This window comes from Dryas octopetala, chromosome 4, assembly GCF_963921425.1.
Source record: "Dryas octopetala chromosome 4, drDryOcto1.1, whole genome shotgun sequence".
In the NCBI taxonomy this organism is placed as follows: Eukaryota; Viridiplantae; Streptophyta; class Magnoliopsida; order Rosales; family Rosaceae; genus Dryas; species Dryas octopetala.
In genome coordinates this window covers 1,871,898-1,898,793 of record NC_141369.1, presented here as the reverse complement: position 1 = coordinate 1,898,793, position 26,896 = coordinate 1,871,898, and the positions used below count along the sequence as shown (strand labels likewise).

Sequence of the window (26,896 nt, the reverse complement as noted above, 5' to 3'; positions counted from 1 at the left end):
GACAAATTGTTGTACATATCTCAACTTACTTTTTGAAAACCAAACTAAACCCAACTTTTGTATGATATTTGGAATATTGGACTCTGTAGGGGGACGACTTTGTAAATTTATTGTGATTTAAGAAAATATATATCTCTTAATTGGCCTTTTATCAATAAAGTTGCATAAGTCTTTCAAAGTGTTAGGGCAATTCACCTAAATCCCCTAATAATTTCTAAACTTAGCAAATTAGGACTCTCGCAATGTATGTAATATTTATGTAGGAACTTCTAGCCTTAATTATAGGTTATGTTGGGCCAAAAGTTAATTTATCAGGTCATACCGGGATCAGTTGAGAAAACATGAGAGTAAGGGGTCACGTTATGATGACCTTGAGTTTCAATCCCCTAAATCTCCAGAGGGGTTATATGTTGAAATATTAATCCCTCTGCTCTCTGTCAAAACAAGCTCAACCCTATACTCTCTACCAATTTCAGCTCAAACCAACTTTTACAAAAACTTTGATGTTTTAGTTTATTGTTTTGGTTTTAATTGAAGTTGTCTTAATTTAAGTTAATGTTAATTGTGAACACTTGATCTATTGCCACATGTATGGCTGAGATCTTTTAGTCTATTGCCACATATATGTATGGCTGAGATCGCTGAGATATTTTAGGCTAGTTGACTAAGGAACATGCTATATGTCCTAAGCTTCAGATATCTCACTCCATCAATTAGAACAAAAAGATGTAATATAGCAGCTCTTCTATCTCTCTTTTCTCACCTCTGCAAAAGCTCACTTCATATCTACAAACTCTTTCTTTGTTTCATAAACTTGTGTACAAAGATTGATTGCAGGTCATAATTAAATTCTAACATGGTATCAGAGCTTAGTGAATGATCAATTCAACTAGGCGTGAGTAAAATCAAAAGGGAAAAAAAATCTGGAAACCTAACTCCGAAAATCGATGTCGAGATCCGACGGCAACAGTGACCAAAATCTCTCATCACCGATCTTCAATGGTGAAAACTATGACTATTGGAGGGTCATGATGAGGTCTCTCTTCATTTCTCATGGTCTATATAAGTTTGTTGATGTTGGGTTTGAAGAACCTGATGAAGAAAAGGTCTTGACTGCAGGGGAGAGGACATTATTGGAAGACTCCATCAGAAAAGATGTCAGAGCCCTTCACCTCATTCAGCTGGGTCTATCAATGGACATTTTTCCAAGGATCAGTAACGAGACCAAAGCCAAATATGCATGAGATGTCTTGAAGAAAGAATACAAGAGACCTACTAAAGTATGAGCTGCTAAACTCCAGTCTCTTAGAAGAGATTTTGAGTATGCTAAGATGAAAGATGATGAATTGCTGAAAGATTATTTCACTAGGCTTACTGATATAATTAATCAAATGAAGTCTTATGGTGATGCAATTACATATAGGAGGATAGTAGAGAAAGTCCTAATTAGTTTACCTCAAAAATATAATTCTATTGTGAATGTTGTTGAGGAAACTAAGGACTTAGACACCCTGACTATTCAAAAACTGAAAGGTTCAATTAAGACCTTTGATCAGAAGTTGGATACGCATGCTGAGTATTTTGTAGAGAGTGCATTTTAGTCACTCACTATGAGTTTGAAGGGTAAAGAACAAGCTCAAACAAGTTCTTAACAGGGAAATTCCTATTCACCCAAGAAAGAGAAGAAATGGAAAGGGAAAAATCAGAAATTTAAAGGAAAAAATACCTTTAAAAAGAAATCTTATTCTTATTTCTCTTCCACACAATCTAACAATAGTAATCAAGCTAAGTGTAAGATATGTGATAAGAAGAGTCATTCTAAAGAAACGTGTTGGTTCAAGGGCAAACCAAAGTGTTACAACTGTGGCAAATTTGGCCATGTAGAAAAGGACTGTAAAGTCAAGGGAAATCAGCAAGCTAACTATTCAGAAGAAGTTGGTAGTGATGGTCATCTATTCTTTGCTTGTCAAGCTGCTACAACTGAGAAAAATATGAATAATGTTTGGTTTGTAGACAATGGGTGCAGCAACCACATGACTGGAAACAAAGATCATTTTGTGGGCATCGATGAATCATTGACTTCACAAGTCAAGATGGGCAATGGAGCATTGGTGAAAGTAAAAGGAATGGGCACTATAGAGATTGAGATAAAGAAAGGCAATAAGCTCATAAAATTTGTGATGCTTGTACCTGATTAGGATCAAAATCTTTTGAGTGTTGGATAGTTGGTAGAGCATGACTATCAAATTAACTTTAGAGAGAACTACTGTGACATTTATGAGAAGGGAGACATGAATCAAGCTGTAGCTAGAGTTAAAATGGAGAGGAATAGGAGCTTTCCATTATCCTTCCATTATTCCGGGTTTCTAGATCTGCAGAGAGAGAGAGAGAGAGAGAGAGAGAAGTGGGCCAAGTGGCTCAAAGTCGGTGGGATGAAATTTTGGTTTAATGTGTTTTATGTAATTGTTTTATTTTGTAATTGATTTTTTTTAAATTCCCTATTTTTTTGTCTAATTCAAATTTGTTAGTTTATAAAATAATTATTTCTATGAAAATAGTTATTTGATTAATTTTTTATATATTTAATTATTTAGTTTATAAATATTTTTATTTAATTAAATATTAAATTTTATATATTTGTTAAGTAAGTGTTAATGGGTCAAGTAAGCAAATTGTATGGGTGCATATAGAATCCTAAACCCGTTTAGATTTTAAATGTTTTATAAGATGAACTAACCAAAAAAACTCTTGAAGTTAACAAAAAAGGATGGTAGGTGGTAGATTGGCACATATAGGTAAATTTGGGTGGCATTTGGTAAATTTTTTTTTTTTTGGTGGTATTTGTGCACATCCCTATAGTATGGGTGGTATTTGTGCAAGAATGCCTAATCTTTCATTTTGTTTATATTATATAAAGAGTGCCGATATTTGGACCTAATTTTTTTATCAGTAATACTAACACACTTTCTACACCCAACTAAAAATTAGAAATTACAAAAATTTATTAGTATACACAACAAATTTTCCCAAATTACCTTTACGAAAACCCAACATTACATCCAACCTATTCTACTTTTTATACCCAACATAAACATCCAACTCCATCTCCACCAAAACATGAGTTCCAATTGAACCACCACTAAACAATACCAACGACCACCACCACCACCACCACCACCGAATCAATACCACACCTAGTCAAATATTTTATGAATCAAATCTTAGATTTAGGGCTTCAAATGTAAGTTATTTGTTATATAATTCATGTATGAGATGAAATAATTTGAATCTTAACCGTTTAATGTTGAATTTAAACAAAACGGAGAGGGTTTTGAAAAAAAAAATTCGGGTTATGTTTAATCCTGGTTCACCGAACATCTATGAGGCTGTTTGGTGTTGCACGGGCGAACATGTATTGGGTATAGTTTAAGTTAATTATTTTTAAAAATTTTAAATTAAATGTTTGTTCTTAACAGTTAATTTAGATTAGGATAAAATTGGAAATTAACATTACATTAAATTGTTGAGACTATTAATAAAAAAATTGGGCCCAAATAGCGGCACTCTTATATAAATTGTGTAGAAATCCTTTGTATGACTCTAAACATTTTTTGAGTATTGTGTATTTTGTTGTTACCCCGAACTATAGTAAATGTGGGGCTTGGTTTTCAATGTAAAATTAGTGTTCTATATTTCCATTGTATTTCAAATACTTAGATCTAACCTTTTTTTTTTTTTTTTTTTACAAATGGAGGCCAAGGGAAGAGGCCAAGAGGGGGAAGGGGGGATCGAAACCCGGTGAGGTGGGGGGCAACATAATTGCTTGGCCAACTGGCCTACCCTAAGTAAATAATGCTTAACTTATTTTGGGAATACTTGAGGTTATAACACTTGGGAATTGAGTGTTAATAGTAGTCTTGTGTATTTTCTGAGTATGTGTCACTGTTATGTACCTCGGTTTTGGGGCATGATATATATAGCCTGATAGGCTGGTCCACACACGAAATGCGGTGATAAGCCGACCCACTTTTCAATGAGTCGAGCAATCAGTAAAGGAGTTGTGCCCTCTACGTCTGAAATTGTTCGACAATTCCAATCCAACCTAAAAACTGATGATTAGTTTGAATCCTAAAATCGCATAAAAAATTATACTTATATAAATATCTTTCTTCCTTTTGTGACATTAAAATGTGGAAAATGAATATACCAACACACAAACAAGTAGAAATCATTTGGAATCACATTCATGTTAGATATTTTTTGTCAGTTTGAATCCAGTCGTAAATACTATTCAACAGTTTTCAATTGGCCTTGTTAAAAAAAAAAAATGCACCAAGCCCTCATCGCCTGTATTGATTGTTTGGCCTTGTAAAACACGAACACTAACTTTAGGGTTTAACCAACTTATGTATTATAATATGAGTGAACGTTATTAATAATATATCCTACAAATATAAACAGTCGTTCAACAATACCCTTATACGTGAATTGGTTACATCACCATATGACAGTATTTTTGTTATATCTTATAATTTTCTCATATTTAGTGGACGATGAAGGAGGCAACATTGTCTATCTTTTTTTTTTTTTTTTTTTTTTTCTCAATCAAGAGTCAACATTGTCAATAGTAGAATCTTCCATCATATCTTCGGAATTACCAATCTGTATATTGCATTGCTTCGCATTTTGATTTCGGTAAGGTTTCCATAATATTCTGGTTTATCCCTAACTCAGCTCCTACAATTATGCTTCCATAAGTCCAACCTTTTCCCATAAATAAAGCATCCTTAGTTGCCCATTACAGAATCAATCAATTTTCTCAAATTTTTATGCAGCTCTATAATATAGGTTTATACTTTATACCAAGAAAATATGAAAATAAGGGAAAAAAGAGTGAAAAAAAAGTATAAGAAAAGATGCTACAGAGTATACGACAATTCAGCATATAGCAATAGACAGCAGAGACTCTAATCTCTACATGAAAACGCATGTGATGTGTTGTACACGTCCATATATGTGGGTTTGGTCTTCTTCTGCACAACTTACGAAGTGAACAAACAAACAGTAATGGAAGAAGAGATTCACTTAAATAAGAAGAAAAAAAATACCCAAAAGAGGAAATTAAAATCTCTCTCCCAAATTTTGCTTTGATTGTCATTATCATGAATATATTTTAAAATGGTCTAAATGAGGTTCTGAGCACACCATGTTCTCCTGCATTCTTGGTTCTCAGACATTCTGATTCTGTGTCCTCTGAGGGATTGAAGGCCTCTCTCTCTCTCTCTCTCTCTCTCTCTCTCTCTCTCTCTCTCTCTCTCTCTCTTGCAGAGAACGCAAATGGGTGAACAGTCTCTGGCAACTGTTGCCTTTGACAGAGCAGCTCATCAGGTCACATTCTATCGTCTTTTGCTTCCTTCTTCTTTTTCTCAAAAAACAAAAGGGTCATTAATTTCTGTAGTTATCTTACATTTTCTTTTCATTTGAATGATGTAATGTGGTTAAAGTATTATATATATATATATATATTTTTTTTTTTGGAGTATTTTTGAGGTACAATTGCTTCTATTGTTGAGTTGGTGAAAGTTAATCATTGGAGATATGAGATATCTGTATTCAGAAGAGTTGTGTAATTGCTTGGATTTAGTGCGGAATTGGGTTTGAACATTGAGATTCTTGTTAGTTTCTTTTGTCTGGGGATCATTCTGGGATTGCTTTTGCTTTGGTGCTAATTCTGAAGTATGTCAATTTTTAGTTAGTTGCTCAAGTATACTTGATGGTTTTCTGTGCATTTTCACTGAATATAATTAATTTTTAACTTTTATTTTTGAGAGCATTGGTGTTAATGAAACAATCATTTTTTGATTCTAATTGTTTAAGTCAGACCTTACTTTCATAATGATATATCTGGGATTTCAAAAGGATTTCCAGTTGATATGAATCAATAAAACCAACAGCTGTGGAATGGAGAATCATCTGTTTCTTGGTGGTAATGTTATTTTCCGAGATGCTAATCACATGTTTACTGTTAAGATGGTAATGGGGGTCTTTTTATTTATTTATTTATTTAGTTTTCTGTTACATTGGAGGGGAATCAAACCTTGGACCTATCCTAATCCTAACCCATTATCCCACCCACCCTCATGACATGGGCTAACCCATTACATTGGGGATTTTTTACTTCTTCTGTTCTTCAGCTACTCAAATGATATGCAGCTTAATTTGTGGTCAGAGTATAATCCTAAACATGTTCATTCTGTACTGCTTCTAGGCTCTCTTTGGATGCTTGCTTATCATGTGCTTACTAATTGTTTTTTTTTTTTTTTAGATTATCTAAATTTTAAAATTGACCCTTAATCCAATCATGATAAATATGAAGACGGTCTTTGATGACATCAACATCTTAGGATCTCAAGCTTCTTTGATTCCCTCAAGAATGCTGCAACTGTTACACAATATGTTGAAGACAAAATAGCCAAAAGTTTTTGATATCTAGCCATTGTATGCTGTTGGTAAACCAAGTACTGGATCTGATAATAAATTGTACAGAATGTTGCTTGCTTTATCTCCTGTAAAAATTTTGTTTGTGAATTTGGACAGGCAATTGTCTCTATGAAGAAGGGTGCATATCTTTTGAAATGCGGACGAAGAGGGAAGCCCAAATTCTGCCCTTTCAGGCTTTCCATGGTAGAATTTTGAATTGTAGCAGTTTTCTTTTTGACCAATATGCAATTTGCAGCTTTCATGTTATTCAATATGTACTGTCTTGGATTATTGCTGGATCAATGCTCATGAACTGTGATTGAGCTGTCGTTTTGAAGTCTGATTTTGCAAGACTCAACTTAAATGTATCCTCACCAAAGCTGAAAGTAGCCCCCAGTCACATGTAGATTGAACTAGAGAAAACCCATGGAACAGGCTCTCATGAGGGTTAATTAAAATTGAGACCTCCAGTTCCTGAGGCAATACTATGGAACAACATATTATATACACCATTGCATCTCTCGTGAATATTTCTTGGTCAAGTGCTAAAACTTTGGAAGCTAGCATCATGTGGTTGTACTTATCTTTTTAAATATTTATAACGTGTTAGCTGATTACAAGGATGGGTGCTTCAATGACTATTTCATTGTCTATATATTGTCAGCATGGAAAACCATCTTTCTAGAAAATTTGAACGTCTTCATTTGATAGTGTGTGCTGACAAATAAACTGTCTGAAGTGAAAAAGAATAGTAAAACTTTTGCAAGAAGAATTATTTTTCATGCTGATGACCAACTTACATATTCTGGATGATGTGTTATGCTTAATGCATGGTTACTCCTTTTTCGACTATTATGTTTTTTCTCTGCTAAAAATTACACATCCATGAATTCAGAATTGAAATTCTCACAATAATCACTTGGTTCCTAGCCCCAGAAGACCAGTAGAAATATTAATCCTATGTGGCTCATTTTTGTTTCTTTGTTTTACTATAAGCAAAATAATAATATATAACCAAATTTCAATTTGTGCTACTGCAGGATGAGAAATATTTGATATGGTATTCTGGAAAGGAGGAAAGGCAATTGAGATTGAGCTTAGCCACAAAGATTATTCCTGGACAGAGGACTGTATGTAATTGGCATTGATGTCAGATTCGAACTTGTGTTATTTAAAACATAACAAGTTATTAGTTATATATTGTTTGAAAATATGCTTCTTGTTGTCCTTCATATTATTGGCGGTTTCGCTTATTACAGGTTAGTTTTCAGAGGCAACTTCAACCAGAAAGGGAGTGTCAGTCATTTTCACTTGTCTATGCAAATGGTGAATGCTCACTTGATCTGGTAATTAACTATAACTCCACAAAGGACATATAGGTTTGATCGTTTTTCCCCCATCAGCTAAGTTGAGTAGTTCTGCTGCTCATTGTTTCTCACTTTTGTTTTTGGTTTTCCTTTTAACATAGATATGCAAGGATGAAATGCAGTCTGATTATTGGATTCTAGGGTTGAGAGCTGTAATATCCAGGTGTCACCATCCTAGAGCACTGAATAGTTTGAGGAGTTTCAGAGGGGTACAAAGTTGTGTAAATAGTCCAGCAGGTGTTGTTAGAAGAAAGCAAAATCTTGGAATTTTGGATGATGCCACCGGATTTTCCCAGGTTTTGAAACCTTAACATTTTGCTTGCTTCCCCTACTATTATAGTTCTTACTACTGCTGCAATTTTGTGCTCTCAAAATTGTACAAAATTGTAGACTGAATACACTTTGACAAGCGATCATATTCTTTATAGCTTATAATTGCTGAAATTTTCAGGAAACATCCAAAGGTATTTAAAGGTAGTAACACTGAATGATATATACAAACTGACCTCTTTAAATATCAAGTCATTCAAGAGAGAGCCTAAAAATAATCTACCCAACCTTTTTGTGGATTGGGTTGAAGCAGGTCACCAAATCCCAATGGGTCCACTACCAAACTTGCAATTGAAAATCCACATCAAGTTGTGAAATATCCAATTGGATCTGCACTTGGGTTCACTTCAAGGCAGACTCAACATGGAAAAATTAATATTTGTATTCTAAATAATCACATGTATTCTAATAAGAGTTCACTGCAGTAGTCATACTTAATTTAAAGATTAGCTTGTTTTACATGCCAAAACTGGATTGGATAGATAAAAACTAATTATTTGGAATGATTGTTTTATAATGAAATTCAATTCGGTTCTTGGAGATCATGTTGTTAAAGTACATAAATCACTACATCCTAAAAGATTTTAGGTTTTAGGAGGGAAGTGACAATTTATCAAAAATTTTCAGGGTATCAGAAGGGACTTGTGTTCAAATCCTGTCTTTACTCCTTTCCTTCTCACAAAATTCTTCCTTGTATCACCGTAATTTGTTGTCATAACTCATATTTTACTTACCTCATTTCTATATCATGTGTTATGGATTTATATAGTTACACTGTGTTAGAAGAAGCACTTGTACCCATGATTGGAAATTTTTTTTTTTTCTATTCATTTTTTTTGAAGGTCCGAAGCTTATGTGCGAGTCCTACTCTATCACTTTCAGAGAGGTGTTTTTCTGATGGCTTATCTTGTTCTTCTGATAGCTTTTATTCCATGGAATCAGTCCTATCAAATATGCAAAATGGAATGGATATCTCAGTTCCAAATTCTCCATATATTGAACCAGATCATCTTAAGAAGAGGAGAATATACACTGATGTTGACTATGAGAAGAATGTGCCTCACAGGTTTGCTTCCTTTGCTTTTGGAACTCCAAGAATTGAAAAGGAAAATAATTTGAAAGATGTCATGATCTGGGGTGAAAGTATTGGAGGGAATGTAGAGGGTGCGGCCAATAGGTTTGGTTACCACAGTGAACTACAAAAAAGAGATGCGTTATTGCCTAAATTACTAGAATCCACTATGATGTTGGATGTACAGAATATATCTTTAGGACGGAAGCATGCTGCTTTAGTTACCAAGCAGGGGGAAGTCTTCTGCTGGGGTGAGGCAAATGGGGGAAGGCTAGGACACAAAATCAATATGGACGTGAGCCACCCTAAACTTGTTGACTCCCTCAATGAGGTTCAGGTGGAATCTGTCGCGTGTGGTGAATATCAAACATTCGCTCTGACACATTCTGGTAAGATATATACATGGGGAGACACAGATTGTGGTGCCAATTTAGTGGGTGAGGTGAAGAGTAGGTGTCAGTGGTTACCGCATGTACTTTCTGGTCCCTTGAATAGTATAAGTATATCAAATGTTGCTTGTGGAGATTGGCATACAGCTATAGTCTCCACCTCTGGGCAGTTATTTACGTATGGAGATGGAACTTTTGGGGTTCTGGGACACGGAAATCTTCAGAGTTTTTCTCAACCAAAAGAAGTTGAAGCTCTCAAGGGCTTATGTGTAAAATCTGTTGCATGTGGATCATGGCACACGGCTGCTGTTGTCCAAATCATGGTTGGTCGTCTCAGGTTCAATACAACAGGTGGGAAGTTGTTTACATGGGGTGATGGGGATAAAGGGAGGCTTGGACATGCGGATCAGGAGAGGAAGCTTTTACCAACATGTGTTGCACAGCTTGTGGATCATGATTTTGTTCAAGTTTGTTGTGGAAGAATGTTGACTGTTGGGCTTACCAATCAAGGTATGGTTTATACAATGGGAAGTGCAGTACATGGGCAGTTAGGGAATGCGCAGGCCAAGGATAAATCAATCACGGTGATTGAAGGAAAGCTTAAAGAAGAGTTCATTAAGGAAATAGCATCAGGTTCGTATCATATTGCTGCTTTGACAACTACTGGAAGTGTTTATACCTGGGGAAAGGGTGAAAATGGACAGTTAGGATTAGGTGATACTGATGATCGTAACACACCAACTTTTGTGGAGGCTTTGAGAGAGAGGCAGGTAGAAAGTGTTGTTTGTGCATCAAATTCCACAGCAGCAATCTGCTTACACAAAGCAATTTCTGTCAATGACCAGTCAGCTTGTTGTGGATGTAACCTGCCTTTTGGGTTTACAAGAAAGAAGCATAACTGTTATAATTGTGGTCTTCTATTCTGCCATGCATGTAGCAGCAAGAAGGCTATGAATGCATCATTGGCACCTAAGAAATGCAAGGCTTTCCGAGTCTGTGATCCATGCTTTAACAAACTGGAGCAACTACGACATCCATGTAGACTAATCAAGCAGGAAAATCGCAGTACAAAGCGGATATTGACTGAAGAAAAAGCAGTGCCATATGGGAAAGAAGAAAAGGCAGGAGAAACGCCTAAATATGGTCATTTATTATCTGTTAAACAGACATGTTACAAGGGAAGCCAGTCTGGTGTGAGGAAGACCATGAAGAACCAAGGAGAAAACCAGCAGCATCTACAACCTGCTTCTTCTATTTTTAGTGGATTGCCACGATGGGGCCAAGTCCCATGCCCTGTTATATTTAAACCAAATTGTAGAGAAAATTCTATAGCATCCAACTCTCTGTCCAAAAATCAATTATCTTCTGTTTTCTCAGAGCATTCGAAATCCGTTATCTCCAGTGCTACTGATGTAGAGAAATGCATATCCATGTCAGATGAGATGCTCATTAAAGAACTTGGGCGGCTGAGAGCTGAGGTGATTTCATATTTTTTATTTTCAAAGCGTTTGTGATGCTCATCTATTGTGTTAGTTTGTAACATTTGTTTCTCTTATTCGCTAGTGTATGGATGCACACACATAAACATGCCAGATTCCAATTCCTAGTTTTCAACTTACTATGGTAGTGTTCAAATAGGATTTACAGTCACCTTTTATGTATTTAGGAAGGTTGGGTAAGATAGAAATGTGATCCATGGCTTAGTTGGCTATCTGCAATTTTGACTGTTTTAGTTAGCTGATGTTACACTTCAGTGCATACTTTTGAAGACTTTTTTGTTGTATTCTATTCAAATATTCTTATAACGGTAAATTATGTGATGTTATACTTCAATGCAAATTAGTGAAGCCATGAAATTGATATATATGTATATATATAATAATAAAAGTACTTGGATAAATCACCCAGAAATAAGTCTAAGTCATTCAGAAAGGGTGTAGGATCAATAGCAGAATATGTCTCATCCTTTTGCACAAAAACTTTTTGTAGAGTGTCATATCTGTAGCATTTCTAAAACCAGTCTATATATATATCATTGTCTGAATTTCATAAATCACAGTCTTGAAAATAAAAACTGTGACATCATGTTATAAATTTATTTACCATAAATGTGCTTAACAACTACTACATTTAACATTGGAAAGCATAACAATATATTATATCTTGGACCTCTCCACCCATTGTCAATTGGTTTTGGGTTGAATGCTCTAATTCTAACAACATTAAGTTGGAATAAGAAGAAAAATAAAAAAGTTTACACTTTGGCTCTGTATTAAGTGCATTTGGAAAGATGTAACTCAAACCCGTATAACATCGGGAGCATCTGGCAGGTTCTCAATCTTATGCTTTGAGTTCCATGCTATATCTAACAATAGTTCTAGAGTAAATAGCAACAATTCTAGAAGAGGATTGAGTTGGTTGAAATTGCAAAATTTCATAGCAATAAAAGGCCAACGAGATCTTGGTGCATCTGGCCTTGAAAGTGTTGCCTCAGGCAGGTGTTTGGTACTTTGGTGTATCATTTTCTTAATTTCTGCCTTCTTTGCACAAAGCGTGTGCAGTGTCAAAATTGTTTCATAAAATTCCAAGGCACATGTACCTCTGTTCTCCATTAACAAGTAAAAGCATGCCAATCTTCTTTTGTTGTTGTCTTCATCTTTGTGCTTAAAGGTTCTATATAGACTTCCATTCTTGTTTTATTTTTATGATGTTTGTATGCTTTCTTGTAGTTTGTAGCTACAAATATATTCAAAATAATTTTTGGTGTCTTTCTCTACTAAGCTTGTTTTACTCTTACTAGGCAATGAGCCTCCAAAGAAAAATTCAAACTGGAAGCCAGAAGATTCAAGAATGTCAACTGAAAATTGAGGAAACATGGTCCCTAACAAGGGAAGAAGCTGCTACATGCAAGGCCGCAAAGGAGGTTATAAGAGCTTTGGCGTCAAGGGTAATTTTCTATTTTTCTTAAATAATAATGACATAAAATTCTCATATTATTTATCAAATAAAGAAAATTTTCATATACTTCTTAATGGCTTGGAACTTGTAAACGTTATCCTTGAAAAACTTTCTAATTTGGTTGTTATCCTGTTTTTAGAAGACACTTCTGTTTCACTGACCTAGAAGACACTTTTTTATTTCCAATGGCAATCAAAGCCACAAATCTGTCTTTTAGATTAGAATCGTGGCAAAACCAATGCAGTTTACATAACAGTGATATTCTTGTTCATGTAATTTAGATGTTGCTGGCTGGTAACCAATTGTGTACTGGATGTTGATCATGTGCTACTTCAATCATACTGCAGTCTATCTCTCTTCAAGGGCCTGGCTGTTTTTCTATTTGAATCTTTTTGGTGGATGGATTATCCTAAACTAATTAGCATTCTTCAAGTTCCCTTTTAATCAATATTCGGTGATCTGGAAGCTTACCTTCTATCAATCCTTTACACAAAATTTGAGAAGCAAGACATTTATAGAAATGTTTTCCTGATAAATAAACATTGAGAGTTGCTTTAGGTTTTGTAAGCATAAACTAATTTTTGTAAATACAATTATTGGGCATTTTAATTGTCTCACTGTCTCTTCTCTATAGGCCTTCTAGTCATTAAACAGTAAACTCTTAATAGTTGCTTCAACACGGTGGTGATTGTAAAACCATGCATGTCTGTTGCATCTCTTCAAATGATTTAAAACCATATATCATTCGATTTAAAGGATTTGAAAACATATACATATCATCTGAAAGGTCCATTCGAAGAAATTTTATCCACCACTAATACTTTTGTGCGATAAAATTTATGATGTGAAATTCTTCAATCCTAATTTTCTATTGTGAGGTTCAGCTGCGGATGCCATTCTAAAATGCCCTCTTTTAAAAGATTTACACACAAAGTTCCACATGAATTATTTGGCAATCTTGTGTCACAGGACAGATAAATGTGCTATTCTTCTAATTCATAGTCTGTGAGCGTGGTATAAGTCTCAGTGTTACCTGTAAATCCCATAACTTATACAAAACTCATTTGCTGCAGCTTAATGCCATGCAAGAAACAGCATCTTCTGGAAGGAAAGCAAATGATGGATTTGATACCTCTAATTTTGAGGTTTTGCACCGTGTATCAGTTGCTCGCCGTTTGGTTCCTGAAGTAGACAGTCTATCTAATTCTCCCATTGTGTTCACTAAAGGCAGGTCTGAGGAGGTTTTGCCTGTTGGAAAAACAGAACACCAGGAAAGAGAAACTAAAGCAGTGAAGCTTGAATGGGTAGAACAGTATGAACCTGGTGTGTATATTACGCTTGTGGTTTTGCCAAGCGGACAGAAGGGGCTAAAGCGAGTGAGATTTAGGTATTTTCTGTCTGAATCATCCCATATTAATGCGATACTACTTGTGCATGATTTGATGTCTGTGAGAACTATATTCTGCCTTTTTATTACTATGGAAGTGAAAAAATGTATGGTTGTGAATATATGCTAAGCTTTAACAATTGTCATTGATTTAACTTGCTTCCAAATATTTCTCATTCTCTAGAATAAAAAAGTAGTTTTCATCTTGCGGCTGCATCTATATGTTTTTCTCTCTGCATTTCTCTGCCGCTTCATGTGCAGGATGAGACTGCACATGAGAGAGGTTGTTAGCTTGATACATATATACATTGTTGAATGTTGACTCATTCTCTGTTAGCTTAAGTGTTTGGGTTGTGGTTGTGTAACACTGTTATCCATAATAATTGCATCCTTAATTCCTTATGTTATCATTTCTACTTGGTTTGTGTTTTGCAGCCAAAAAAGGTTCAATCAGAAAGAAGCAGAAATATGGTGGGAGGTAAATCAAGTTTTGGTATATCAGACGTATGACATTGAGGAGTATGCAAACTCAAAAGAAAATCTAATTTAAGGGCCAATTTTTATGTGCCCCTTATATTTGGACTTGCCTACCTAACTGCTAGCTGGTAGGTGAGATTTTTAAGTAGATTTGTGCAGGAAAAGAAATTTATTGTATTTAAGCATTGGCTGCAATTCATATAAAGTATCCTGCATACGTAATCCCAATGTATAGTCATCAATAAAAAGCCTCTCTCTCTCTCTCTCTCTCTCTCTCTCTCTCTCTCGTGAGATTTTTAAGTAGATTTGTGCAGGAAAAGAAATTTATTGTTTTTAAGCATTGGCTGCAATTCATATAAAGTATCCTGCATATGTAATCCCAATGTATAGTCATCAATAAAAAGCCTCTCTCTCTCTCTCTCTCTCTCTCTCTCTCTCTCTCTCTCTCTAAATCCAAATATCTTTGGTTATTTTATTAAATGAACAAGATATCAAATGGTAATTCATCATATCAAATGATCAAACGACATTTGGGCTGAATCAATTGGACATTTGGGCTGAATCAATTGGAGTGATTTAATTAAGTTTGGGTTATGTGAAGCCATTTTGTTGAAAAGCCCAAGATGAAATTGGATAAACATAACCCATTTTGTTGAAAAGCCCAAGACGAAATTGTGTTTATCCACGTGATTGAATGAAATGTGAACGTGGGCGTGAGAAGCAAGTAACTCAGCGTAGACATCAGGATGGAAGACACGTGGAGAGAGTTACTTGCTCATAATGTCGTAAGCTTTATTCTCAAGCTTACTCTCAAGAAGTCGTTGATTATAAATAAGAAGCACAATCATTTTGAAAAGGGGCCGATCTACTAATCCTGAACATATAGTAACTAGAAGGGACACTAATTTGAGCGTCGAAGTATTTTTTGCAGGTACCCCATCTATTCCACCATTCAAAAACAAACCAAGATCAGACAACGAGCTCAAGCCCAATTAACTGATCGAGGGTTCGATTCCAAGTCCACAACACCTGTAGGCCAAATTATTTTTCCTTGAAGATTTTGGTCCAACAGTTGGCGCTATCTATGAGAATTCTTAGAAAAAAAGTTGTTCATTAACATAATGACAAGGATTAGACTTGATGGGAACGGCCTGAGGTCACCTATCGCACAACAACAGAACTCAGGGAACTCTCAAGGAGCGGGGGATGCACCTCCGTACATAAGGAAGATGCTCGATGAACTCTGCCAAACCAGAAGAATAGCAGAGAACGCATTGAAGAAGGTAGGAAAATATGAGAGACAGCAGGATGGTGGAAACAAGCGGAAAAAAAGGGAAGGAATGGATGAAAGAACCTGACGATGGATCTTCAACTTAGAAGAGTTCAGACGAAATGGAGGATAACGGAGGCTACAGAGGCAACAGTTCGGGCCCATCTGGGCATAGGCATCAGAAGAAACCAAAGAATGGGGAGCTGAGAGACATAATCCAAAAGATGGTAAAGGATATCAAAACAAAGACCTCTTCTGAACTTGCCTTGGAAGCGGCTAGGACAATATGCCGATCTCCATATACGGAGGGGATCTTGAACGCAAAGAGACCTGCCAAATTCACCCAGCCTAAGTTCAAGACGTTCGATGGAACCACTGATCTGGTGGAACACATCTACCACTTTTAGCAGCGGATGATTTAAACTAAAGATACACTTTATCATATTTATGTCATACGAAATATGTTAACACTAAATATATTAGCCCTCACAATCTTCCCATTGATAGTTTCATGACGAAACAATAACTCAATTATTAAAATACAATGTGAAAACAAAACTAGTTCTAGCAAACCCATACAAAGTAGGATTGTACTTTTATGTGACTTAATAATCAATAAATAGAGTAAAACTGTTTGAGCCGGAAATTTGCATTTCCTAATGGGTCTGGGTTTTTGTAGAACTAGGCCATGCACAGAGCCCAGATAGTTGTACTAGTTGGAAAATGTTAATATGATATCCATCAGGCTGCCCCGAATGCAATAAAACTCTAGAAGTACAAGAAACAAGGGCCGAGCCCAGCAGATCAAGACAAAGAAGGAAAGTTCTACTAGGCCAAGCAACCGAAGAGTCCAAGTAGGTCAAGAGTCATAACACCTCAAGATCCTTACTCGTGACAACTCTTGGAAGGATCAGGACTCTTGGGATCCAAGGCACCCATTAAGGTTTTACCACTATAAATAGAGGCCTTGTATCATCACAAAAGAAACACTGAATCCCCAGAAAAAATCCCATAAGTTCAAGAGCATCGAGTCCCCAAAACTTCATAGGTTGTTACTATGTTCATTTAAATTTTCAATTTTTAGGCAAGTCTTTGAGAAAATCTCATGGTTTCTCTCAATACTTTAGGATCAAAACGCTTATGTTCTTTGGTTTTTAGTGATTTTTATATAAGTATGCTGTTTTAATTCGCATATTGATAGTTTAGATTCAAATTCATGTTTTTACTTCTTGCATGATTAGAGTTTATTGCTTTCTTAGAATAAAATAGTTTAGGTTATGCGTTTTACGGTTCATACTAGCATAGTTACAATTAATACCGAAGATCATTTAAGTTTTGATTTTGTCTTTACAATTAATTGCTATTTGCTTGACTTTAATTTTGCACTCATCACTCGCACATTCACATTCACTCATTGGATCACCATCACACCAGATACGGCCCATCTATCATAAGTCCTTGCAACCAAGGCATTAGAACTCTTGCAATCGAGGGGTGTTTCTTTCTCGGTTCACGGTCGCCTGACCCGAAGTTAGATTCGCACAACTCAACGATCGTACATTTGGCCTCTCGGCCGTATACTAGCACGCCTAAACGCAAATTAGAAGCATATGGTTTCCTTGATCCGTGGCCTACGTGACACGTGACCATAGCGATTTTGAGGCAAATAAAAATAGATAGAGAAATTTTTTGTCTTCATCAACATAGAGTAAGCAAGTCTTCTATAACTAGCTAAATTACATTTTTAGTACATTTTGTTCAATTTGTTTTTCATTTATGTCCCCATGTAGTTTCAATTTTTACAAACATACACTTATTTTTATTAATGATTGCATGGAAGGAATGACCATGTGAGCCTTCCTTTGTTGACTTTGAGTATGAAGGAATTTTTTACGAGTAGGCTCACCATTAGATTGTTGCACCCTATTCAACTGTTCTATAGATAACAATACATCAACACATGTGAAAGGTATTATAGTCGTTTTGATGGTCATTGAAAGGTTAAATTACATATTTGGTCCTTAGGGCTTCCACATTGAAGCCTTGATTTTGATTTTGATTCCAATATAGTGGACTCAAATATAGGTATCAAGGCTCACACTGGACCTGAGATATTGAGCTTTATCTCACCTGAGCATAATTGGTTATGTACAAATATGAACATCAATCAGTTTTTTTTCTATAGAAAGTGGGCCCGGCCCATGTGTGAAATCAGAGAGGAGACAGGCAATCGACATACTGGCTGACACTCACTACACCTAGGCCTCGCATCTTACCGGGCTTGGGTGACACGCAAATGGGCCACGCGTATGTGTTCCTAACCAGCGGCCTTGATAGCAATTTTGTTGGAATCCAACGGCTGCAATTCAAAAAGTGGCAGAATAAAATAATGGGCTTAATTTGAATTGGGCTTTTTGTTGGGAGATCAACGACTATTAATAGCTGTTTGTTGGAGATCAATGGGCAAGAATAATTCCCCGTAATAATTAACCAATTTAATTAATAAAAATACATAAAAAATGCGAAACAAATCTAAAAAAAATTTTAAAAAAATTCTGAAAATGATCACATAGAATCCAACAGCTATTTTCATATTTTTTCTATATATTTCTCATTCACTTCATCTAATTTCACACATTCATCAATATTTTTCTCTCCAAAAATCTTACATAAGTTTTTGTATTTTCATTGATGGGGAAGAAAGGTATGTTGTGGCAAGCGCTGAAGAGATTGATCTCGTGAAGGCTTGGCTAGAAAAATCATTGAAATCGCGTCCTTATTCTTGGTCAAAGAAATCCCAATTTTTTTGGGCACAAATTCACGTTGATCGAGTATATTGAATTATCTCGAAGGCCACTCATTGGGCCGACAACTTGACATACTCAAAGCTCATTTTAGGTTGATAAGCCATGATTGCACAAAGATGTGGACATACTACCTTACAGTTCATAGAGAGTGTGCTAGTAGCATTAATAGTGACAATTTGGTGAGTTTTTTTTAACAAATTAATTAAAACATATGTTCTTTGTATACCTTATTATTAATTTCTTTGGAATCATTAATTTGTATAAGTGGTTCAAGCATGTACTCGTTACAAATATTTAAATGGCAAAAAATGTTTGAGATGGCCCCATGTATGGCCATTATTACATGCAAGACACTGTGAAGTAGGGTTCTTCAATGGTTACCAATACAGACACCTCCACCGACGTTGACGACACACCAAATAACGACTCTGATTCAGACAACTCAACTAAGGACATTCCGACATTTCAACCACTATCCAATGCGCGTCCTAGGCCACCTGGAAGAAAAAATTCAAAAGGGGCCAAACAAGATAATTCAAAGTAATTCTTGTGCCTTCAAATAATTAATATGTACATAAATATAATATCTTACTCTTTTAAAAGATATTATTAAAATAATTAATGACATTGATATAATTTTCATAAATAATTACATTAATTATAAATTAAAAATTAATGACCACTTAATCAAAATTAGGCCTAATTTAATTTGGTACAATAATGTTACTTTCAGATATCACTCTTAGAACTACTACGGATACAACAAATATATATATATATATATATATAAGAATCAGTCTCAACACTATTCAAATAGGAGTCATATATGTCACTTTAAGCATCAAAATCAAAATCATATAATCATTGTGGAAGGCCTTATAGTTCGATTGATTTAAGTTTCATTACTATAGTGTACATATGTATAATCTATTAGTAATTCCAATTAAACCCAAAATTACATTTAATCAATAAGAAGCATTTTTCTTTATTCGTTGATATAATAAAACCTAGCTAGCTAGATAATGAGTGTGCGAGAAACCTTTCAAGTGTGAAAAATATCTTTTTCGAAATTTAAGGAGATACTTATGATCATCAAGATAAAAGTAGTGTACGTGATATGTCTCTTTTTATAAAGTAATAGTTGTATATGATCAATACTTGTTATGAAAGAAGTCGTTTAATTTAAAGTTTAGAGTTAAGTATTTTGAATTTTGAATTTAATATTTAGAGTTTATATTGAAAATATAGTTTAGTCTGATCTATAAGTCTAATCAAGCTCAATTGACATGAGCGAGATGAGATGATCGATCTAAACTCGATCGAGTCCGAAGAAGTTTTCAGATTTAGGAATAGGGTAAAGAGTGTTAGTTGGCCGTTGGATAGCTTATACCAATGATTAAGAAAGAGACAAAAGAAAAATATGTATCGGGTATTAGAAAAAGAAAGGATCGAGTTGGGGGACAAGGGAATGAGCATGTGAAAAGGACAGTCTTGAGTTACAACGCCGCCGAAATTCGTTTCCGCCCTTTCTCGTTAACAAAGATACTTACTTGCACAAAAGGGCCGGTAATGCCTCCAATAAGGAACCACCACGTGGAGCAGAGGTTCCAAGAAAGGACAAGAACGAAGCATGGGATCAACAAGAGAGAGAGAGAGAGAGAGAGAGAGAGAGAGAGAGAGAGAGAGAGAGAGAGAGAGAGAGAGAGAGAGAGAGAGAGAGAGAGAGAGAGAGAGAGAGAGAGAGAGATGCAATTAATTGAGCAGCTTCCAAAGAACGATAAGAGGAATCACGATCATGTTGATTGGGTGAGGAAAAACAAATGTAAAGTTAAAGGGGAAAAAAATATATATGAGGTGGGTGAGGGTGGTGGGGGCGGCAACCTCCCCCATCTTTATTTTTTGCTTTTTCGTTGGTTGCCTTTTTGTTCTCCTCTTATTAACAAAACCCCCAAGCAACCCCCACATTCCACCTCTCTCCTTCTCATATATACCTCTCTACACAATCCCTACCTTCCCTTCTTTGGATCTTCTTCATCTTCGATCTTCTCCCTAGCTAAGGTCTCTTTGTCTCTGTCTCTGTCTCTAGCTATCTATGTCTCAACGTATATAATATGTATGTACGTAATATATCTTCTATTTTAGTAATTAAATTAATACAACTGAATGAAAAACCAAACTCAGCTCTATGTTCGTTCATATGTTGCATGGTTTTATTAATTAAAAGTACTGCTAATTTGGTTTCGTGGCTAATTCTTACTACAGGTGTTGGTGGACCGTCGGGTTTTGGCAAGTGTCGTGTTTTTTTGTTGACGAGGGTTGTCATATTCTTAGCTAGCTTTTGTTAAGGATATAATTGAGAAGGATAAGAAGTTCCATAATATATAAATAGAGAGAGAGAGAGAGATCGAGAGGGTGTTAAGGTTGATCATATATATAGATGGCTCCTGTTTCATTGCCTCCAGGTTTTAGGTTCCATCCCACAGACGAGGAACTGGTTGCTTACTACTTGAAAAGGAAGATTAATGGCCGTAAGATCGAATTAGAGGTCATCCCTGAAGTTGACCTCTACAAGTGTGAACCTTGGGACTTACCAGGTATTTCCTGATTTCATATTGTTGTAGTGGGCTTCTTATTTTTTTCTTTTGCATGTTTTTCTTACTCTCTTTTTTTTTTTTTTTTTTTGTATAACTATTTAATTATATATTGATTGGTATATGAATGTTTTACATTGATTTGGGCACCAGATATTGATAACAAGAGACCCATGTGCCAAATCGATAGCACCTTTTTCTAAATATGATCTCACAAGATGACTAGCGCTGATGGTATTCAAACGTCCTTTAGGCATGCTTATCCTTCTCTTTGTTTAACTATGCTTTTATGGGAAACTACTTAACAATGAATTTGTTTACTTTGCTTTACTTATATATTAGTCAAATATGCCAAGCTTTTGATTAGTATTAACTTAATGTCCCATAAGGCTTTTTTGATAATGTTAGGTAATTAGGTTCTAGAGCAAAAAGTAGTTCAAACACCGACCAACACATGGTCCCCACCATCTTTAGGGTTCCTGTTGTGAACACCAAGTTTTATATATAGTGCATGTGAGACAAAGATATATGGGAGAGAGAGAGAGACCCAAGTCAAAAAGCTTAATTGTTGCATGGAAAAGGAAAAGGATTGCTTTGTGTGCGCGAGAGGTATATATATGAGTTACAATCAATGCGCGCTTTCCATGCACTTCTTCCTTCATATGTATCCTTTTAAATTCATTTATAATATTTTATGGTTTTTAATCAAACTTGTGAGTGACGTGTTCAAGAGAGAGCTTCTGGGTTACAGAGACCTTGAAAGCAACAATATATATACATATATATATATATATATAATGGTTTCACTTACAAGTTCTTAAAGAAACGTACAGCTAAATTCAGTAATCTTGATGATCGATAAATGGAGTCAAAAAGGTAAAAATAGCATCTCTGAAAGGTGATGCTTCTATCTGCTTTTGTCATTGGGTGGTAATTATACTTATATGTGATCATCATTTGATGAAGCAATTTATATGTCATCGAACTGTCAGCTAGTAATAATAAAGTTGCTCCTATAATAACTAGTTTAACCAATACAGGAAAGTCATTATTACCGAGCAAAGATCTGGAGTGGTATTTCTTCAGCCCTCGAGATCGGAAGTACCCGAACGGATCAAGGACGAATCGGGCAACCAAAGCCGGATACTGGAAGGCCACCGGAAAGGACCGGAAAGTAAACTCACAGACGCGATCCGTAGGCATGAAGAAAACCCTAGTTTATTACAGAGGGAGGGCACCCCACGGCATCCGAACTGATTGGGTTATGCATGAATATCGCCTGGACGAGAGGGAATGTGAAACTGCACATGGCTTGCAGGTTCAGGTTCTTTTCTTTCTCTCTCATATATGCATATATATGCATTCGTTTCAATATTTTTCATTTTTAATTTACGTACTTTTGAGCTTCAACTCAAATTTAATGACCTAATAATCTTGTTTACTAAATCATACATATATACTCAGGATGCATATGCGCTTTGTCGTATTTTTAAGAAGAGTGCAACTGGGCCAAAGATAGGAGAGCATTATGGCAGCACAAGTGGTACTACCAATTATAATCAGCTTACAAGTGACCACTCATCTAGTGTTGAACTTTACTCTGATGGAAGGTGTGAAGATTTTGAGAGCTCCAGTTATCCGATGGCAATGAATAACGTATGCTCTTCCTCACCAAACATGGTTCATACATCCTCACAGCTTGATATGGGTAGAAGAAGAGACCATGGGAAATGGACACAGTTCTTGTCAAAAGAGGCATTCAACTTTCCATCATCATTTCCTTCATTTCCCAATCATGGAAACATGTCGTACCCTCCATCTAAGGTATATATATATATATATATATATATATATATATTTTTTTTTTTTTTTTCACTATTAAGCGCTTAAATATTATGCACAAAATTTGGGTAATTTTTTTTGTCTAATATTTTGACATGTTATATTATCAATTAGTTGTAGATTAAAACAATATATACATTCAAATTAAGAAAATTCATATGTTCAATGGGTTATATTGATGATTTGAGAACATGACATTTAATTTTCCTATGAAAGAACAAATTAACCTTATCAATTATATATATCCTTTATTCATTAATCGGAATTTAATTTTTTTATAAGATAGTCAGAACATATAATATATACTTATATGTCATCCATAAATATTGATTAGGTTGATGTAGTTTTATTGAATGTATGGTCTAAATGTAGAATATGATAAGATGCATTCATGAGAGTGTGCAATTAATAGAGTGTGCAATATCAATTCATATATGTGTATATATAGTCCTCACACCATTTTCTTTGTTTACTTGCAGGTTGACATAGCCTTAGAGTGTGCAAGGCTGCAGCATCGGCTCTCACTTCCTCCATTAGAAGTAGAGGATTTCCCTCAAGTTGGACGTACCGACTTCAGAACTCAGCAATATTCAAATCCTGCACTTGAAAGCACAAGTGAAACTGATGCTCTGCAGGAAATTCTCTCAGTTGCCCATGTTTCTCAAGAAATGATAAATCAGTCCAATAATCTTGAAGTTGACCACACATGGGGTGGAAACTATGCTCCTGCAGTCAGTGATTTTAGCTTTATGGTCGACAGAGAAGCTCATTATAATCAGATTAATGACATAAGATATGTGGATAAATCATGGGAATTAAATTCATATACAAGAGCAATCGAGATTGGAGATCTGGAGGATGTTGATTTCGGGACAGACAATACAGCCGAGAACCTAAGATGGGTAGGAATGTCAGACAAAGATCTGGAGATCAAGGTACCTTAATTTAATGTTCGGTCAACTTATTATAACTGAAACTTTCTCTTGCCAAATAATCTGCCAACATATGATATTTATGTTGTTAAATTGTGAATTTGGGTTATTAATAGACAATGTTAAGTTTTACCTGAACGTATAATCTAAATTCATAATATGACAATATAAGTGTCCTAAGATGCTAAAATGTCTACCAGAGAGTATTACCCTAAGTTTTTACTTAATTATAAATCTCACTTGTTATGCATCAAGTAAGACCTAATTATTAAAAATGCAGTGCTTGTAGTTCAATGCAGAGCTAGCGGTATTAATATACATTTTCCTTTTTTGAAATTGATAGAGTTTCACGGAACAACACAAGATAGTTCCAATAGAAAACATTTCAAGTTTTCGAAGGGAAGAGCATGATGTTCAAGGTATGCACAAGAGTTCTACTTTTTTCTTTCCCAACTGATCGATTATTGCATTTTTTTTTCAGAATAATGTTAAATGAACTCCATTTTTTAACTACATTAATTGACTACAATGTATTAGTTAACAGTTGACAATAATGTATAACTGATGTAATAAGTACATACGCATTAATTGCCACGTCATGTGGCAGCTAATATGCTCTAAAATAAAGAAAAACTTGTAAACCAAGTCATCATGCTGATAAAGTGGTCTCATCCAAGTGTTTCTCCTAAAAATGTGATATCTGTATCATTTTCCTTTGTATTTTTGAGCTATCAATTCCTTTCACTGAGAAAAAAGATCAGTTGCAGGAGAAGATGGGCATGATCATAATAGCATGATCAAGGAATTCACTGATAGCGAGACAAATGACTTCTCACTTGGATTCATCAACGAAGACCCAAATGAGAACTTTCTCCATGATGGCAACCTCGATGACTATTCCCCTTCTCCAAGCTTCGAAGTCATTGAAGAAATCAAAGTCAATCATGGAATGTTTGTCTCCACTCGTCAGGTGGCCGAGACATTCTTTCACCAGCTAATGCCTTCACAGACAGTCAAGGTCCATCTAAGCCCAGTGTTGGCCCAAAACTTCTTGGTAGAGAAAGCCCATACACAGTCAGAGAATGGTGGTCTTTTCTTTGGGAGTTTCAAGGCTTTTGTGACAGAAAAGTTTGTGGGAATTGCCACCAAATCAACAAAGCCATGGAGGAAAATTACAAACGCCGTCGTTTTTGCTGTCACACTTCTATTAATGCACATCATTTATGTTGGGGATGATCAACATATGGTTCAAGATGAGAAATTGGTCTTGGATGGCTTCACTACTGCAACCACAACCACTCAAGAAAAAGATGATTCCTTTACGATTGTCAAGAAGAAGAAGAAAAAGGTTTGCTTGGTTAATATAAGAGGTGGGAATAGTTGTAGTGTGTTTCTGAAGAAGATAGGGATTTTCCTCACTGTTTCTTTGGCTCTTTGTACCATGTGGGCTAACCACAATATAATTACGTCTTGAATTTCTGAATTTAATTATTTGAGTTCTAACAATAGTTGTTTGTTTGGGAGGGGGGATAAATCAGCCTAACCCATATAGCTATACAAGTTGTTTAATTATCTCATTATAATTGTATTTATTATACATTGACAACAAATTATGTACTATTTGATATTGATGATTTATAGTAATGGAACTTTCTTCTTTCTTTTATTTGTTTCTTTGTTTTCATCTATTTTTCCAAATTTAACTATATTTTTCCAAGCCCAGCCAAATGACTATTCGGCCCGACCCAAATTTCAGGCCAGATCGGGCTTCAAGCCCAATGGGCCGAGCGAGCTTCGGGTGGGCTTTGGGCCTTGGGCTTTTTGGTGACCCCTAGCTTGAGTAGGTGTCTTATTTGATGTAAAAAAATTGTGGGATCGATACCCATGCCTCTAAAGTTTTTTCTTTCTGCCCAACTTTTGAGATGCGCCTTACCTCTTGTGTTCCCATTCTCATCTCTCTACAAAAGACATAAACTATATATCAAATAGAAAATAGGGACCAGCATCAGAGTCAGTATTAAAATAGCCACGTAGAATGCATTTATTTGCTTCTGCACAGACAAAAAATGTGACTACGTATATATATTACTGTCGAACAAATTTTCAAAATAAAAAAATAGGACTAACAAGAATTATAGAAAATCTATGAAACATATTGCAGGTGAAATAACCCAGGTGTAGGTTAGATTAATAGATATATGATTTATCAGACTATTTGCTAGAGTAGGTGTCTTAATTGTTGTAGATTTTTTTTTTGTTCTATAGGTACGTGCCTCAGATTTCCACATTTTGTAATTTTATGTTGTCCTAGACATTTGTTGTATTGCTTTTGAAAACCAGTTATGATATATGAATGATAAATTTCACATGGTTAATTAGAAAGTTCTTGTTTTTTTTTTATGTTGTAATATAAAGTCTTCTCGCAAGAAATACATGATAATTCTACTTTTGGTTTGCTTGTAGGTAATGGAGGGTCTTGTCATCGGAAGATGCATTTTCAAGGACAAGACTGTTGCCATTCCATTTTATGCAGACACTAGTTTTCTGCAATATATTGTGGTATGAAATATGCTAAAGGTTTGATGAGCTGATAGTTGGAGCCTTTGAGATGTCATACCTTGTTGCAAACTATCCATCATGTGTGCTGCAATGTGACCAGGATGTGCGAGTGCTTTTTTTTTTTTTTTTGTCATTGATTAATGATAAAAAAAACTGTTGTTACTATTAGTATTTCTAAAACTGTGTTATCTCAAATTTGTGGTGTGGATTTGGCGTTGCAAGGTCTAAGCTGTGAAGGGGGTAATTCTATTTATGAGAACGAGTATTTGGGGACATATCAACACTTTTTGGTCGCACCTATTTGTCCCTACCTTGGAGAACCTATATCCATAGCGTTGGCCAAAAAATCATTGGTGGTGTCATTGATTTCAGGCATAAGTTACTCAAATATGCAGTTGAGAAGGGGTTCCAATTTGTGTACACTAAAAATGAGAA

The 26,896-nt window shown here is 35.4% G+C and overlaps 2 protein-coding genes across 4 annotated transcripts; both read left to right on the top strand.

Moving 5' to 3' along the window:
* The first annotated feature begins 5,086 nt into the window (after window positions 1-5,086).
* On the top strand, window positions 5,087-14,741 carry LOC147286053 (Regulator of chromosome condensation (RCC1) family with FYVE zinc finger domain-containing protein). Of its 3 annotated transcripts, none has more exons than XM_086240182.1 (9): window positions 5,087-5,388; window positions 6,598-6,684; window positions 7,521-7,610; window positions 7,740-7,826; window positions 7,949-8,143; window positions 9,020-11,116; window positions 12,439-12,585; window positions 13,670-13,983; window positions 14,419-14,741. In XM_086240182.1, the coding sequence occupies exons 1-9, from the start codon at window positions 5,338-5,340 to the stop codon at window positions 14,531-14,533; spliced, it is 3,183 nt and encodes a 1,060-aa protein (XP_086096308.1). In that variant the 5' UTR covers window positions 5,087-5,337; the 3' UTR covers window positions 14,534-14,741. The 3 variants fall into 3 exon arrangements, with proteins under 3 accessions (XP_086096308.1, XP_086096310.1, XP_086096309.1); XM_086240184.1 differs by lacking the exon at window positions 14,419-14,741 and having other exon boundaries at window positions 13,670-13,741; window positions 13,828-13,901; XM_086240183.1 differs by lacking the exon at window positions 5,087-5,388 and adding an exon at window positions 6,174-6,509.
* Window positions 14,742-20,556: 5,815 nt separating this feature from the next.
* On the top strand, window positions 20,557-25,457 carry NAC028 (NAC domain containing protein 28). The gene is made up of 7 exons (XM_086239203.1): window positions 20,557-20,595; window positions 20,800-21,131; window positions 22,169-22,452; window positions 22,593-22,952; window positions 23,450-23,905; window positions 24,246-24,321; window positions 24,664-25,457. Exons 2-7 carry the CDS (start codon window positions 20,975-20,977, stop codon window positions 25,374-25,376), a joined length of 2,046 nt encoding a protein of 681 aa, XP_086095329.1. The 5' UTR covers window positions 20,557-20,595; window positions 20,800-20,974; the 3' UTR covers window positions 25,377-25,457.
* Window positions 25,458-26,896: the final 1,439 nt, after the last annotated feature.

Coding starts and splice junctions, on each gene's coding strand:
- LOC147286053 (XM_086240182.1), top strand. CDS start 5,338: ATGGGTGAACAGTCTCTGGCAACTGTTGCCTTTGACAGAGCAGCTCAT. Junction 8,144..9,019: donor ATGCCACCGGATTTTCCCAG/GTTTTGAAACCT, acceptor TTTTTTTTGAAG/GTCCGAAGCTTATGTGCGAG. Junction 11,117..12,438: donor TTGGGCGGCTGAGAGCTGAG/GTGATTTCATAT, acceptor TACTCTTACTAG/GCAATGAGCCTCCAAAGAAA.
- NAC028 (XM_086239203.1), top strand. CDS start 20,975: ATGGCTCCTGTTTCATTGCCTCCAGGTTTTAGGTTCCATCCCACAGAC. Junction 22,453..22,592: donor CACATGGCTTGCAGGTTCAG/GTTCTTTTCTTT, acceptor ATATATACTCAG/GATGCATATGCGCTTTGTCG. Junction 22,953..23,449: donor TGTCGTACCCTCCATCTAAG/GTATATATATAT, acceptor GTTTACTTGCAG/GTTGACATAGCCTTAGAGTG.